A 17,809-nucleotide genomic window follows, 5' to 3' on the forward strand; every position below is an offset into this window, starting at 1 on the left:
ACTGAAAGGGAACGAGTTATTAAGAAATGCTATGAAAAGATTAGCGATAAGTAATAGCATGGTTATTTTAAACCAATATATCTTATATCCCCCTCAATTTAAGAATATAATCAATGATATTTAAAACGTTACAACGACTTAAGCTACAAGGTGTGAGAACGATGACGTCATAACTAGATCAGTAGCGTCATAACAGGAGGACTAATGGAGGCTGAAAATTGGCATATTTACTAAAAATTGTATATGCGAATTTATGTGGTTGGTATGCTAATTAAAAAGATAAAGGGGTGTATATATTATGCTCAAATTAAAATGTAACGTTTTTAGGAAACTTATGCCAGAACGGGACAGTAATAACTATACAACCATCAATAGGTGATTGTGTTTTTTGTACATACACTTTTAAACATTAAAACTTAAAACGTTTTATACACCAAAATTGCAAGGGATGAATAGTTTTAGAATTTTGACCTTTAACTTTGCATTTTGTATATAAATTTAATTATTGCACTATAAGTAAGAATTATATTTTTCTCGAATTCTGATACTAAAATGGAACCATTTTATCAAAAAATATCACGTAACTATTAGCGATAGGTAATTATATCAATTAAATATAATATTTAAAACGTCACAGCTTTAGCTATATGGTGTGAGAACGATGACGTCATAACTAGATCAGTAGCGTCATAACAGGAGGACTAATGGTGGTCTGTGATTGTGTTCTAACTGTGAACACTTCACATACAATCAACAGAGTATAAACACCTATGATGGCGCAGCTGTCATTAGCTTGGGTACAACTATGAGAGAGGATAAATATTTAGACGTAGAATACCATAACTTAAACTTATCTGCGATTGTATACAAGTTTGCAAATTATATTACAGAAAATTGCCCCAAGTTCAAAAATATAATATTTAAACTTTATATTAAATATTATATAATATTTAATATAAAGCGGTTTCAGCGGGGTGAGGGGTGTTGTTGACTCAGGCATCAGCTGTTCTCGATTGTCCTCCAGATATGCAATAATCAAATAACACGCGCCATATGACGATCCCCGCCGCTTGTTTTCAAAACAACTTACTGGCCATCAAAATAAACACTTTTGTGTCACAAAATGTTCGCTAAAGGGTGTGTGATGACGTAAATAATTGCTTAACGTTGAAAAATATTTTCCCGGCCGCAGAACGTGTTTGAACACGAGTTGGTACACGAACAGCTGTTGATGTTTTTATTGTTCATAGATTTAAAGTGGATGTTTTATTTCTTCTTTTAATGAACCATCGTGCCTTATGTGGGTTCATGGTCATTTTCCAAATTAATATGTATAAAAAATAAACGTTTAAATTCAATATTTTTAGTAAACTATTATCGATGTAATAAATCAATAAATTATAATCAATTACTATAGTTAAAGAATGATTAAGTATTCCGGTTGCATTAAATTTAACACTAAAACAGGAAATTATCAATTAGCACATTTAAGCAATCCAGTCCTTTTGTCAACCAAAGGAATCTAGACATGCAGCCCAAAATAAAATTCGCACATTGTTTCGTATATAGGATGTCAACATCAGAACTGAATGCTTTTGTACGCAGAGTATAGAATTAAAACTGATAAAAAGGGCTATATTCTAGTGATTATGTAATTGATTTATTGTTAAAAATTGTTGTAAAGTTCATTGATTAATGAATTTAATTGTGTGACAAAATGACAGGTTCTTTTACCACGAATTTTACATCGATTGGTTCTTGGTAAAGGATTAAGGTTATGTAATATGTAGGGGCTTAATGTAACTATTCACATAATAAAACAATAATAGTTTATAATAATTAAATAATTAATTCAATTTCTTCGTACGCTTTGTCTTACAAAGAATATATGGTGTGGGGTGGTCGTCTTGTGAATGGGTACAACAAAATCAATTTGCGTTATCGATCGAATTAATAGTCATAACTATAGTAGATTATGTAAGGTATATTAAGAGAATGGATTAATTTACTGTATAAAGTTTGGGGGGAGCGAGTCACACAAGAAGGGATAGAGGGTGTGTATGAGAGAGAGGTTGCGTGGAGTGTGTAGTGTGTACGGTAATCCTACAACACCTGACGTCTTACATTACCCTGCTATAAATCCCTGTTAATTGTCCGCTGCATCTTCACGCCGCGTTCTACCAACACCCTTGTCGCGAAGTTCTACCAACACCCTTGTCGCGAAGTTCTACGAACACCCTTGTCGCGAAGTTCTACCGACACATTTGTCGTGAAGTTCTACCAACACACTTGTCGCGAAGTTCTACCAACACCCTTGTCGCGAAGTTCTACCAACACCCTTGTCGCGAAGTTCTACGAACACCCTTGTCGCGAAGTTCTACCGACACATTTGTCGTGAAGTTCTACCAACACACTTGTCGCGAAGTTCTACCAACACCCTTGTCGCGAAGTTCTACCAACACCCTTGTCGCGAAGTTCTACCGACACATTTGTCGTGAAGTTCTACCAACACACTTGTCGCGAAGTTCTACCAACACCCTTGTCGCGAAGTTCTACCAACACCCTTGTCGCGAAGTTCTACCAACACCCTTGTCGCGAAGTTCTACCGACACATTTGTCGTGAAGTTCTACCAACACACTTGTCGCGAAGTTCTACCAACACACTTGCCATGAAGTTCTACCGACACCCTTGTTGCGAAGTTCTACCAACACCCTTGTTGCGAAGTTCTACCAACACCCTTGTCGCGAAGTTCTACCAACACCCTTGTCGCGAAGTTCTACCGACACATTTGTCGCGAAGTTCTACGAACACCCTTGTCGCGAAGTTCTACCAACACACTTGCCATGAAGTTCTACCGACACCCTTGTTGCGAAGTTCTACCAACACCCTTGTTGCGAAGTTCTACCAACACCCTTGTCGCGAAGTTCTACCAACACCCTTTCCGCGAAGTTCTACCGGTATACTTGTCGCGAAGTTCTACCGACACACTTGCCGTGAAGATCTACCGGTACACTTGTCGTGAAGTTCTACAGACACACTTGTGGTGAAATTATAAAGACGGTGGGGTCTTGACTCTAGTCGCGCAGTTCTACCAATACATCTGTCGCAAAGTTCTACCAACACCTTTGCCGCATAGCTCAAAATCTTACTTGTACAGTATCCGTGACAAATATATTAGTCTGCATATTGTGCCATATTCATTGTAGCATATAAAAAAAAATCTTCTTGTTAACAAAACCTAGTCACGAAATCATTGAATCAAAATTACTTGTCGATTAATTTGATAATTGTAATAAATCATAAATGTATGAATTAAATAAAATCTAAATATTTTTCTGAACACTATACACAGTTTTTTTTCACGAAGCTCAAGCTGTAGTAATATTTTCAGCCACATAATCTCTAACAACAGTTGTTTACTTTGCTAATACTGTTTAAATGAAAATGAACTTCCCCTTGGATACCACGTATAATAAACATAGTTGAAAAAATCTAATTATTTAGTTTTATTATACCTTAGCCAAATCCCTGATTTGTCAAAAACAAATTGTTATTCCCAAGGGAATATCTGCATGGGTCCCTAGGCATCGCTAGGGAGTCCATACTATTTAGGTCGGCTGCCCAATTTGCCCATCTGGGCCTACTTGGTCTCCTGGGCATGGGGTAGGTGAATCACATTAGACTATTTTGTCCTGCAGTCGCTGTTTCTTTGGTTTTGTGCCTGACCCAAGGGAGCGGCCGGTCTTTGGACCTCAATGGATCAAGTCTTGCTCGCATAACCAAACTGATCAATCCCCCTTGTACTCAATTTCTTTCGGACTTCTTTCGTATTCTGAAAAGGGCGGTCCAGTTTGATGTTCCCCAGATTAGGAATCTGATGGTTTATAAATATTTCCCAGCTTTGGGAAATTTTGTTTGTATCTTTATCTATATTTCTGCAAATGATAAATAATGCAAATAAATGTTTAACGATCTTCCTAAAAAATCTCATTGTGTTGTTATACAACACAATTGTCCAATACGATGAGTATTTTTTTTATACCTACGTTTTCAGGTACAATATATTTCTTAATGCGTCTCTTTCTGTTAATATGTAAGTTGTCACTTTTGATAAAATGTTTAATTTATGGCTGGAACAGTGACAGATTTTGACGCAAATTATGTTGTCAGTGTTTGATGTAACATGACTCTTCCATCCTTTCACTAGTTATAAAATACACAAGCTATAAGTCTTTTAAATAATCTCCATTCCTCCCTTATTGTACTTTCATTCTTTGAATTAAAACCCCTCAGTCCGTACACTCTTTTTATCTAAAAAGCGTATTCGAAATCGCGGTCCGATAGTCTTACTGAAAAAGATCCCCCTTTCATAACTTTGTCGAATCAAAAATGTAACGTGTAGGAGGGGAGTGTGGAGTGTGGGAGGGGGCAGTCGGCACCGGCTACACGTTATTGGGGCATTAAATATTCAATTAAACAAGAATCTATCAGAGAGGGGCTGGTCGTCTTAATCCTGGGTCTGGGTGGCCGAGTACTCGCGGATCACTGGATCATGGGACATGTGTAGCTATGAATAATGCAGCACTGACTGTTCGGACTTGGATTAGGTCGCTGAAGACACTAAGCTAGACAAATAACACATTCTTACTAAGGAATTTTGATAATTTCGCTTGCAAAATCCATAAAACCTTCTTCTTAAAGATTCATATTTGACCAAAAATCTAAGAAGTTCTTTACAGGGCAAAAACTTCAGACATAGATTCAACGCAGTATGTTTTTCTAATATAGAGCTAGATTGCTAACCCCTGGGGTAAGATTAAAAGCAAACTGTTAATCGGAAGTCATCGAATCCATTAAACAAATTACAGCTCGAAACGAAATTGAAGCGTGTTACAAATGACTGGTTGTTGGAGTATCGATGATGAGGTCATAGGGTGTCGTAATGTTTACACATTATCAATATTGGAGAGGTGCTATGACATCTGCGTACACGCACGTAGATATGGCGGGTCAGGGGTCACTGTGTATCACTGTCACACGCACACACGCACATATGCTCGGTCACGTCGAACACTAAAGGGTTAACAGCTTCATTGGAGGATATTTTCCGGTACCTAAATTTTCCAAATAAATTTGTACCTTACTCAACAAAGCCACTAATCAGCGTTCAGCACAGTATGAGAAGTGCCTATACAGTATATCACTATGCCAATGTTAACTTGTCACCTATTTTTAAGATTATGACCTAAGTAAGCACTAAGTGTACAATTGTTACATCAGTAGTAGTAACAAACATGAGTGAGCTTTGTAAAGAGATTTTTTTCATTACACCAACCACTAAACTATGCCTATCTGGAGAAACAGCACAAGTTAATCTTCATCTTAATGACTATTAAAACATCGTCCAGTATCACGACCTAAGAGGGGAAAATAAATTTCACTGGTAAAAGTACCTAAAACTTTTTATAGTTTTGTTGCTATCTAATATTTATATCAGAATGTTTGGGATTTATGTGTTTAAAATAAAAGAACTGTAATATCACGTAAGATTATACTCTTATGAATTAACATTTGGGGTTCGATTCAGCAAACGAAAAAAAAATAGATATCACCAGTTGTAGTGGGGGTTTTAATAGGATAAATACTGAATCAAATACTCTAATAATAATACTTATAACTTTAAAAATTGTGTTTTCTGTTGAAGTACATAACTATTAATCATTTCATAGAGAGCATACCTACAAATGTCCATAGATTACAACTAGAATACTTACAGCAGCTATCAGAAAAAGTCTTCCCTTAAACTCGTAAAAAACTTCATGTTGTGTGTGTAAGTAGACATTAGATTTTGTCCCACATTATCAGTAACAATATTATGTTTGCAGGCTATCGTGTACGAAGGCCAGGACAAGAACCCGGAGATGTGTCGAGTGCTGCTGACCCATGAGGTCATGTGCAGGTAATTCCAATTATTGTGACTATTTCTTAAGTTTCATACTTTATACAGAGTATGTTTCCAAAATTAACTCTATACTTTACAGTTTTTATAATACCAAGAATTCCAGTTTTATCTAAGTTATAGCACACTTGAAATGATCTTCACCTGTTGAACTACATACTTTAGAGATTACCACCAAACTGTGTCACTAATAATTTAGCTCACAAAACGATTAATTTCAAGTAATATTTTTATTAAAATCTTTTTAAGTAGAGTAACAACGTCCCAATTTTTATAATTGCCGCTTTAACAGATATCTGACGAGTTTCCATAATATTGATGATTTCCGATATCTACTTTACAGGGTAGTTTCTACACCATTTTACTAGATACAATCTTTGTATGGATATTGTGTTGTACCATCAAAATACTGTAACTTATTCCGCGTAACATATACACTCAAACAAATAAGAACATTTAGCCAGAAGACCTTTTTCCATACCAATATCCACGCCGATATTGTAAAGGCAGCGGTCCTTTTCCAATCCACATTTCATTGTCGTAACAGGGAAGAGCGTAAAATTGATTGGCACGGTGTGATCACCTGGTTATGGCCTAAACACCGTCACATAACAATAGGAATGCGTCTTGGAACGCCATAATGTTGTCCCGCCGATATCTCCGAAAATAGGAAGTGCAAGTCACCCTCGTGGGTCCCTAGGGGTTATCACTCCCCCTCCCTTACCTACCCTCGTACAGTCGTCTCCCCACACAACATACACTTGTACCTACACCTCCACGTACAATGGCTCGACTCAATGTTATTGCGAAATTTACCCTTCCTTTATGTGTGATTTTTAAGAGATAAGTTAAGTCTCTCAAATAGTTGGATGTACGAGTCAAAAATTAAACTGTGGTGTTTCGTTCACTATTCACGAAATTCTGAAAAACTGAATACTGGATCATTATAGATTATTGGATATAATGGTTTCGTACTTGAAGAAGATTCAATTTATTTGGAGCTACTGCTTGGATGCTGAAACTATAATAAACTGATATTATTGTGTTGTTAAAAGTGCGTTTGTACTATTTTGTGGATGTTTCACATTTAGCTTGATATTTTTAAGTGCATCTTTCATAGATGTTACATTCCTTAACGAATTCTTTAACGAACAGTATCCATCCACACATTTACCAACACACATTTTCTTTAGACATCAATGCACATCTTTAAAAAAATAATGCTATTTGCGTTATTGTCGTTATGTTTGTACTCTACTTTAAAATATGTAATTTATAAAATTGGTACATTAACTGACAAAATGTATTGTTTCCAGTCGGTGTTGTGACAAGAAAAGCTGTGGTAACCGCAACGAGACGCCGTCTGACCCTGTTATCATCGATAGGTAAGTGATCTCCAATGTGATTATCTAACTAGTCGTGTACCTCAACCTCCCCCCCCCCTACCCCCACTACCACACCGGGCTACAACGGTGCTGATAATGCCGCATCAAGCCTGGCCATGAATATTCAACTGACTTCGCCTTAATACTATTAACATCGTTCCGCACGCTTACAGTCAATAAACACCACAACTACATGACGTTTGGGTTGTGAGGAAATACTTGGTGACAGTTTCTAGAGTTTAAATTACTTCTGTACCGAGTTTTGACGGTTAACTAAGTAGCTAGTCGGTGACGATATTGGAGATTAGTTACAGCTATTTAAACACGAATACATGTAAGAGTTTAATAAGAAGATACAGTGTGCAAATGACGTTATAATTCAGATTCATCCCTTTTACTGGTTTTAATACCACAAATTTATTCAATAATCATTTATTTTCAACTCGACATTCATATTTTTCAATACCAATGATAAAATGTATCAATGACTCATAATATTAATTTAACCAAAGAATTCAAACGCTTTAGAGCGATTATGTCTTTCAATTCCCAAGCTGTAAAACTCCAATTGATTTTTATCAACTTACCGCGAAAAATCAGAACACGGGGGCGCTCGATGTCTAATTAGAAAATGTTACCGATCGAGCGGGTCTAAGGGCCAATAACTGAGTATAATAAAGGTCGACTCGAGGGCTGCATCGTTTTCCCCCGGTTGTTCTTCCCCCTCACATAACTTGTGATAGTAGAATTACTATACAGGGGTTCGACTAGGGGTGGGGTATGCAAGAAAAAGGAAGACGGAGGGATGACGACAAAATGGCGTCTCGAGGGAACGAATAGAGCCTAGGGTAGGTCTGAGTGTGTGGATGGCATTTGGAATGGTTTGAATTGTCAAACTCGAGCCGGACTGGAATAATATTACTCAGCGTTTCCGGCGGATTCCACTTCTCTGAGACACGTCCTTTCTGTAGATTGTCAATCTCATTACCTGTGTATACTGTCTATTGCTCTCAGTTATACATGATTATCTAATTGCAGACGTTTGATACAAATTATAAAGATATTTTCATTATTTATTTGTAAAGGTTGTGTAAATCGAACAACTACTTTTACAATAGCAAGAGAGTTTTGAAAATTAAAATACATTTTTCGTTTAATTTATTTGTTACAATATTGGAAAAAAACGTCGGGTACAGTTCAAACTCGTTTGTAATAATAAAAAAGTTAATAGTGTCACCGCTATAACTAGACTTGAATATGTTGGTTAGCGTCTCGGACTTCAATGCAATAAAGGCTAGTTCGATCCTTAGCAAATCCTTAACAATTTGATGGGTATTGACAGCTTTTTCTCGTAAGAGTTTTGATTCCTTCATCGTTAAAATGTCACTGGCGTAAGCCCTAAAAATAGCAAGAATTGCGAAAATGCTTGTTTTCTACAGTACCACATACGGTTTGTACTTGGAGATACAAGTTTGCTTAGTGTCGTGCTAAACCGTTTTCGATTTGATTTTTTCATGAGCCTGGACCATGTTTTCCCAAGCACTCTTTACTGAGAAAACCGAATATACACCCTCTATCCTAAAAAGTAGTAGTTCCAACGTAGCCCCCTGTTGTAAACGTTGATTGTGGATAAACAAGAGACAGCGGGGTGCCGAGCCCCTACTGTACACCACAGCTCTCTGATTAGCCGCCACAGGTTCTCTCATATTAGTTCCAGATCACCGAGTCTGTATAGTTGTCTCCTATATTAGCTGATACTACAACAATATACCGCGCAGCATGACTACCAGTACATGATTGAGTCGTTTGTGCCGATGACTCATGTCGTCTTGCGTTTGTGATAAACCGCATCGTTCTTGTTAAACGAACCCCCTTTAGGTGATTCTGAACCCAGAGTTTTAAATAAGTCAAGTCAATAAGTTGCCTTTTTTATAATGCAGTACATTTTAGGATACAGTATTGTAAATTTGATTTCCTAAAGCAAAAAGATTAAAAACCTATAATATTGTGTGTTAAATTGTATTTGGGTATGATCAAACTATTAGTTTAATCTATTCTGGGACAAGTGCATTAACGAATTAAACGTTAGATCGTGGAAATGAAACCATTGACTATTCAGGATATTGCAACGAATCATTGTCTTTACCTTTATGTATTTTATTCAAGAAAAAAATTATTATCATTGGATTGGAAATTCATGTTAATTAAAGCTTTATATCATGCTACATCATTGATGTGAAGGTATGACAGAAATGTTTTGCATTCATCACACAACGATAAATCTATGATCTTTCTATAAATTAAATATGCAAGTAAACTATCTAGTAAGATATTGCCTATTATCACAGCAATACTGTATACGTTTAGTAGTGCATCCAGGCTCACAAAAGATGTAATCACGAACTAACTTTCTGGACTTTGGTCCGGAAAAGACCAAGATCTTTGTAGCTGAAGGAACATTATTCTTGTATTCGTATTAATTGATCCTGATTTTGTACCGGTGTGGAAGCCAACGAACTGTAGTATAGTTCGTCGTGGACCCAAGTAATATCGTTGTTCATTTAGCTTTATTACGAGCGAGTCTCGTGAAAACGATTTATTTACTTTCATACTTATTTCCTCAATGAGTGGCATTTCAATACTTTAGCTCATGAAAGAGAAATCACAGAATCAGCTGCTGGTACCCAGCACTATAGTTAGAGTTACTGCTAGTGCTGATGTAGCTCATGAAATACAAATCACAGAATCAGCTGATAGTACCCAGCACTATAGTCAGAGTTGCTGCTAGAGCTGGTGTAACTCATGAAGGACAAATCACAGAATCAGCTGATAGACCCAGCACTATAGTTAGAGTTGCTGCTAGTGCTGATGTACCTCATGACAGACAAATCACAGAATTAGCTGATAGTACCCAGCACTATAGAGTCAGAGTTGCTGCTAGTGCTGATGTAGCTCATGAAATACAAATCACAGAATCAGCTGATAGTACCCAGCACTATAGTCAGAGTTGCTGCTAGTGCTGATGTAGCTCATGAAATACAAATCACAGAATTAGCTGATAGTACCCAGCACTATAGAGTCAGAGTTGCTGCTAGTGCTGATGTAGCTCATGAAATACAAATCACAGAATCAGCTGATAGTACCCAGCACTATAGTCAGAGTTGCTGCTAGAGCTGGTGTAACTCATGAAGGACAAATCACAGAATCAGCTGATAGACCCAGCACTATAGTCAGAGTTGCTGCTAGTGCTGATGTACCTCATGACAGACAAATCACAGAATTAGCTGATAGTACCCAGCACTATAGAGTCAGAGTTGCTGCTAGTGCTGATGTAGCTCATGAAAGACCACAGAATCTGCTGATAGTACCCAGCACTATATAGTCAGAGTTGCTGCTAGTGCTGATGTAGCTCATGAAAGACAAATCACAGAATCAGCTGATAGTACCCAGCACTATAGAGTCAGAGTTGCTGCCAGTGCTGATGTAGCCTGTTGCGTGATGCTCGACCTAGACACGCGACCAGGATTGAGATTGCCACTACCCTATACACAGTATATACTGTACACGTACAGCCCGCTGCCCATTTCATTAATTGGAATGGCCGAGAAAACTGCGGTGCCTCCAGGGATCGCATTGTCACAGACGACGCACCGCGCTGCGCTGGCTTTGAAAATTGTGGGATTTTAAAGTAAAAGGATCTGAAACCTTTTCCGTTTTAAATTTGGTGGTTTTAATTTCAAAGGTTCGGACGAATAAAATTACCTACGAAACCCACCTGGATATTTTATAATTGGACTAAAATAAACATATTTTAACAGAACGTTGTATAAAAAAGTTATTACATTTTGGATTTTATTTTGTAAATAGTAAGTAGTAGTGGTTGAAAGAGCAGCAAAGTCAGGATTAAAAACTGTTATAGCAGTTGATTGATTTATACGTAAGTAGCATGTATACTCTAAATTTGAATATATTTGTTTAACATTATAGAGAAGTAGTTTTTTTCGTAATTTTGGTTTGTTCCTGCTTTTGGATTATGAACCCCCCTAGTTTCATCATAATCTTAACTAGAATCCCCCCTCTATTCGGGTAATTAGAAAACTGCAGTAAAAATAATCATCAAATTAGTTTTTAGTTTGCTGATTACTTTGTACGGTTTTTGTGTGAGTCAAGTAGTGTACTCTGGTGACCTCGTACCAGTAATTGACGACCGGCCGCAGGCCTGAGTAGTGGAGACTGGCCGACGGCCTGTTGACCGGCCCACTAATGCAATGCAATTAACATGTATAATTAAATGTGATAGGGGAACAATGATTGGGGCACCTGCGCCCTGTCCACTCCCCCCCCCCTTCTACCACACCAGGGATGGGAATTAAAGGATTTGGTCAACGTCTCTAGTCGCACTTAAATTTATGTGTTAAGACACTGAGATCCGTTATGGATTATCTTGTGTGTCTTTATAATCCACTTATCTTTAGGGATATCGCAGTCATGTTTGGAAATTAATGGCTTTTATCGGACAGTTTGCTGAATTTTATCAAGTAATTTTTATTTGTTGGCGTTAAATTACAAACAAAAATACTTCTAACAGCACTTTTGGAGGCCAATGATAGTAAAGTGAGAAATTTAATAAAACAAATTTTGTCAAAAGTAACTAAAATCCAAAATTTATTAATAAAAAAGTAGTCCTACTTTCAAACTTACTTTATGATAAAAAAAAAAATACAAATCCTATGATATGTTTATCCAGTATTAGTAAATAGTCAAAATTTATTACAATTATGCTCTATAACATGTGAAAAAACGATTTCACAATATCTAAATGTAAAAAACAATTAATTTCTCTTTACATCGTAGCTGAATGTACAAGTTTCCAAACTTAATAATGAAAAAAACCTTGTTAAAAGGGGGAACTATTAAACCTACTCACGTATTGAAAAAATATTGTATTGATACACAGCGTTTTAAACTAATGAAAACAACAAAGTGATAAAAGTGAAAGGCAAATCACTTGGTACACTTATGAGATGATCGGATAACTGAGGTGCTCGGCTAGAAATTGAATCAAGGACGATCGAGTTATAAAACTGGAATACTGGGGAAAGCATAATTAATAATTCTGCGATGATCAAGCACCCCCCCCCCCCTCTTGTTGCCGACACCGCATGGTGCGGGGCGGGGGGCTCCTCCGAGTTACATATTCCTCACATGTAGCCCGTTAAAGTCCAATTGGGCGTTGCGATCGAACGCGCTGCTGATTGCCCATCCGCTCCAGTTCCGACGCTCCTCTCTGATTTCCTAACACGTGTTTGTTTTTCGCTCATCCCAGCTGAAAATCTGCTGAAAATAAAAAAACCGAAAGGGATTTTTGTCTTTTGGTATTTGTAAGCAAACAAATTCGATAGCGTGTAATTTACTTGATGTAGACAAATGATTGGATCAAATATCTTTTTGTTCGTATTTTGTTGGTGCAAAATTATTATGGGTTTACTTTTAGCAAACAATATCGAAATAATTACTGAATTATTTAGCAACTGTACAAACGCTGAAAATATTAAATCAGTTTTGTGTTTTAACATTGCTGAATGCCTGGGGTTGTTGAGTATTATCCCATAATGATCTACTATAGTCTAGACAGTCTATCACTATGAAATACAGTGCTTAAATGATTACATGTACTGTAATATAATTCAATACTCTTATTGTCTGCCCCTATTTTACCATCCAAAATTGTTCCCACAAGCGAGTATTATTTATTTCATTGACTTGACGATTGACACAACACCTACAGATGAGGTAATGTATACACAAAGACACTCAAAGACAAGTTACGATGATAATGTTGTCTTATGTGAGTGTAGTTTTTTTTTTTTTTTTTTTTTAGGTTCTGTATGAGGCTTTTGTTTTGTATAATATCGTATTTCACAAGTCTATTTCTGGATTCGCCTCTGGTGAGTCTGGTCAACAGTCGTACAACTAGGACTTTCGCAATACCAGATATTTGCCGGAAGTTTTCTCCGCGCGGGAGAGAAATGAAGATAAAGTGAATGTTAGAAGCTGATTTGCTGAGAAAACAAAGGGACCTGAGATAAGGCCCCATTGTTTGTACGGTGCGGCTGGGGGCGGGAGGTGCCATTATTTACTGGGCCTAGATTTCCACAGTGTTCGTGGTTCAAGTCAAACACCTTGCTGTCAACGCCTTTGCCTTCCTGTCACTCTCAGCGCGTCACCGCTGTAGTGTCAGTGTGTACCTCATACACTACATACTACAGTTGTACATGTACATCACGCGGACCAGAGGGCTCTGGTAGGGATAGTGTTGTGGTGGACTGGGGACTGGGAATCAAAACCATGATGTGAACTACTTTCGGTTACTTATTATAATTTCTGATTTATTATGGATCTACGTTATTAACGCAAATAAAATACATTATAATCAGGAAACTGTATATCAATAAAATAGGGATTTTCACTCCCCCAAGGACAACTTTCAGTAGACAGTACGGACAGTGCACCAACTGAATCGTTGATGTACCAGTGGGCAAACTAGTGAGATTGAAGAATGTACAAAATGTCACTGTGGTCTTATCACACTAAAATGACAACAGCTACCCTCCTGTAGAAAAATTAATTTACACTACACGGTACATTTAAAATATAGGAATTATTCAATGGACACTCAAACCCCCTTATAGAAACTTGTATTACGTTTAGACTGTCATTAAGGCATAAGTATACATTATGAGTTACTGAGAATAACATTTCCCACTTGGTAAATAAATTAATTAAGGACAATTAATTAGTTGTCTACCACAAGTATTAAATACATATCACTTTCCACTAATCGCTCTACATTTTTCATATAATCGATAACGTGAGTAGAAAACTAAATATAAAAGAAAGAACAGAAGAAATACCAATATGTGCTGCTTGATTTTAGTTCGGAAACGAGAATTGTCACGCGGAGCACATAATGCGACTTGTTTATTCAATAAAAGGGCGGGAGGTTTCGGCGGGAAATGTGATTATGTCGAGTGAAATGACGAAATGGCGATTGAATGTTGTTTTGTGACTGAAGCTGTCGTGAATGCGGTCGTAATAATCGGCGGAGGGAAGAATCAAACTTTGATTGCGCGGGAACGCCCAAAAAAGCGCGCCAACAATCTACGATAACGAGCGTCGATTCGATTGTCGGTGACGTCGCCAGTGGACAGCCGATAATCGCCCATCCCGCTGTTTATATGAGTTTTGCCGTGAAAATCACACATTACTGATCCACCATCGGGCGCAATTTTTACTCCGCTTGACGCTTAAAAGCTTTCGGAGGGATACAATCAGACCGTGTAATTAACACGGTGACATTAAATATGGTGGATTTGTTTGTAGCTGTTTTTTTGTTTTAAATAGGATTAGGTGTTGCAAAAAATGTTGTAAAATCAACTCTTAATCCTCAATTAAAACAGGTAATAAATCCTGGATTAATTACCTGATTGAATTAAATTAAATAATTGATTTGAGTGTAAAAATGAGTGATATTTTGTCATTTATTCGATGAGTGATTTCCAGCAAACCATAAAAATATAATAATTATTTTACCAATAATAAACACTTTCTTCTCAAAATTTAGATTTACTGATTTATATAACTTACCTTTAAAACGTATACACGTTTATAATGCGTGAAAAGGGTTATTTATATTCTATACGTAATTATTGGCAAGATTAGAATTTAAAATAATTGTTATTGTATTAGATGTTCATTGCAATTTATTATATAGTTTTTCTTTATCAATTTAATTAAATTTGATTTCTTGGTTTGAATTTGACACTTGATGAAATATAGAACCATCAGGACGGAAGATATGCGGCAAAACGGACAGACCAAGAAAAAACATTTTGGTTTGGTAACAGTTTTGTCATTCAGCATAAAAGTTTGAACCCACGGTCGGAGTGTGTAAATTATAAAAGAGGTTTTGACCGCTCGTCCACATGCCGGCCAAAACCGGCCACCACGCTGCACGCGAAAAACTGCCGCATGTGAAAACCACCTTCTGTCTATACATCTATATACAGCCACCATAATACAAACCTACCATATTTCTATACAATAAAAAATACACACAATAGTAAAAATATCGATTTATATTAATCGCATAACATGTTTTTATGCATAGAATGCAGCCCGCGACTACCCGTTGTGCCTGTTCAGATCAATTTAGTAATCGTAGATCGATAATACGATACATAACATTTTCTTCTGCCGTAGAATGAACTATGTGGAAATGTGTCACCAGGTATGTCAAAAATGTCATTTATTTTCGTTTTTTTTATAAATTATGTTGCCTACAAAATCAATTGCCAACATTTTAGTTTTACATTTTCACTTATTGATGTGTTTAGTTAAAGGTGCATATATAAAATTTAGTTAACTATGATCTACTGTATATGAAGTTTAGCGAACATCCAAATAGTAGTTTATATCATTTTATTTTGATTTTTACGAGCAGTTTAAGACAGGGCGCATATCACAATAAGTTCAGTCCACATTCAGCAAGGAGCATGACGTCATAGACTGGAGGCTGGAGTCTCTAAATTCAATTCATGACCAGTTAACTGTGGAGGATCCATTACACGGACCAGGAGTGTGGTGAGGCCCAGCCATATGTCCCGTACAGCTAATTGTATGTTCCCCTCTTGCCCCAATATGGCTCTATTTGCCCTATTTTTATGCAGTGCGTGGTCTTTGTCCTCCAGCGCAACATTGACTGTTAATATCAGGCGCATCTGTTATCTTCTCGGTTGTAGCGTAGTTTATGCATTGAACTGCCCAAGCCACTGACAGTAGCAGAGGCAAGTGACACAGGAGTTTTCCAGTGAGAGTGTGGTATTGGCAGTAGTTTCAGTTTGATAGTTTGTTATTCAATGGCGATTTTTCTTATAAAAAACCCATAAATAACGGAAAAATATAATTTTCTCAAAAAATGATCCGAATTTCTTTTTTAGATTTTGGTATGTTGTAGCCCTTTGAAATCTGAATAATATGGTAGAACTCCCATTCTTGTAAAAATTAGGGTTCAAAAGTTATTGTATCTACTGTATTGTTATTTTCCCATAAAAACCCATAAAATAACTGAAATTTGGATTTTCATAAAAAATCTATGTTATGGTCTTTATACAGTAATTCTTAACAACGTAGTGCAACCCCCATTGCTCTTAAAATTACGGTTCATAAGTTATTGTACCGATAACTTGTTAATTTCTCATAAAAACCTATGAAAAAACAAAAAAAATATTTAAAAAGCTGATTTTGATTGAAATATGTCTGTTATGGTCCTTATAATTCTAAATAAAATAGTGCAACAGGGCTCCTGTAAAAATTAAGGTTTAAAATTTACTGGAATTTCTGTGATTTTATCTATTAAATGTCATACTTACTCTCGTCACTTACCCATGATAAATGTTGTTGACAAGCTACTGGAAGAAAGTATGTGTCAGATTGCTGATACAGCTTATTTGTTGATGTACTGATATTAAGACGAATTGTGGTTGGAACTAAAATAAAATCTTGGAGCGAAACCACTAATTAATTTTATTTGACATATCGATAATAATGTACATTATTTATTATTGTCATTATCATTATCGTTTGAGATGGAGACGCCACCTATGTACGTATTTTAACCCAAACACGAGTCAAGAACGAGTGAAGACGTGTGATGCCTGCGTAGCTTTGTTACTGACTAGACTGTTACCTAACTTGAAAAGCTAATTTTTAATTAAGGGTTCACCATTATGTGCTTTAACTATAGTACCACATTGAATAAAACAATTATTGCAATCAATTTAATCCTTACAGTAATAAACGTTAACATTCGTGCTTTGCATCAACCTGTATAAACTGTATCTCTACTTTTTACGTTAAACATTTCTCTAATAAAATAATAAATACCAAACAAAAAAAGTTCGAATGGTATTGTATTTTGAAACTCAGCACTTACTTCAAACTAAACCTTATAAACACATCTACTTTGGCCATAAATTAGTTAAATTAAAAAATAAGTTTAGAGTATAAGAGAAATGTTCCAATTACACCAGCTGGTGCCGTGCAGTGCCGTGCCATGTGGCCTATGGCCAGTGTGGACGATTAGCCTAGGCCTAAGGCCACTCGACACCACGCGTGCAGCAGTGACACCCGCTTTACTCATCCCCCCCCCTATCGCGTGCCGACCCACTCTCGCAGTCCTAAATAGATTGAATAAAATCCTCACTTAGATTTGCATGCGTTATCCGCTACCCTAAACCCTTCCTCGATCACTTAAATAAAGGTTCTCTAAATGGAGAGTGCTCAATCGTCCCATCCATGTATTAGTATGGTCCGGTTAATGTATGAGTGCGTCGGTGAATTGATGAGATGTCTCCTTTACCGTGGGAATCGTGGAGTGTAATTGGTCGTGGTAAATATGTAAAT

General features: G+C 36.7%; 1 protein-coding gene across 1 annotated transcript in view; it reads left to right on the forward strand.

Moving 5' to 3' along the window:
* Positions 1–17,809, forward strand: part of LOC128983050 (transcription factor collier) — a 104,257-nt gene that overhangs the window by 27,297 nt on the left and 59,151 nt on the right. The window contains exons 5-6 of the mRNA XM_054402182.1: positions 5,887–5,960; positions 7,277–7,345. Coding sequence (XP_054258157.1) covers positions 5,887–5,960; positions 7,277–7,345 — 143 coding nt within the window. The remainder of the gene's footprint in view (positions 1–5,886; positions 5,961–7,276; positions 7,346–17,809) is intronic.

Source organism: Macrosteles quadrilineatus, unplaced genomic scaffold (assembly GCF_028750875.1).
Source record: "Macrosteles quadrilineatus isolate MER2022 unplaced genomic scaffold, UCM_ALF_1.0 Scaffold_1__1_contigs__length_201487025, whole genome shotgun sequence".
Taxonomy (NCBI): Eukaryota; Metazoa; Arthropoda; class Insecta; order Hemiptera; family Cicadellidae; genus Macrosteles; species Macrosteles quadrilineatus.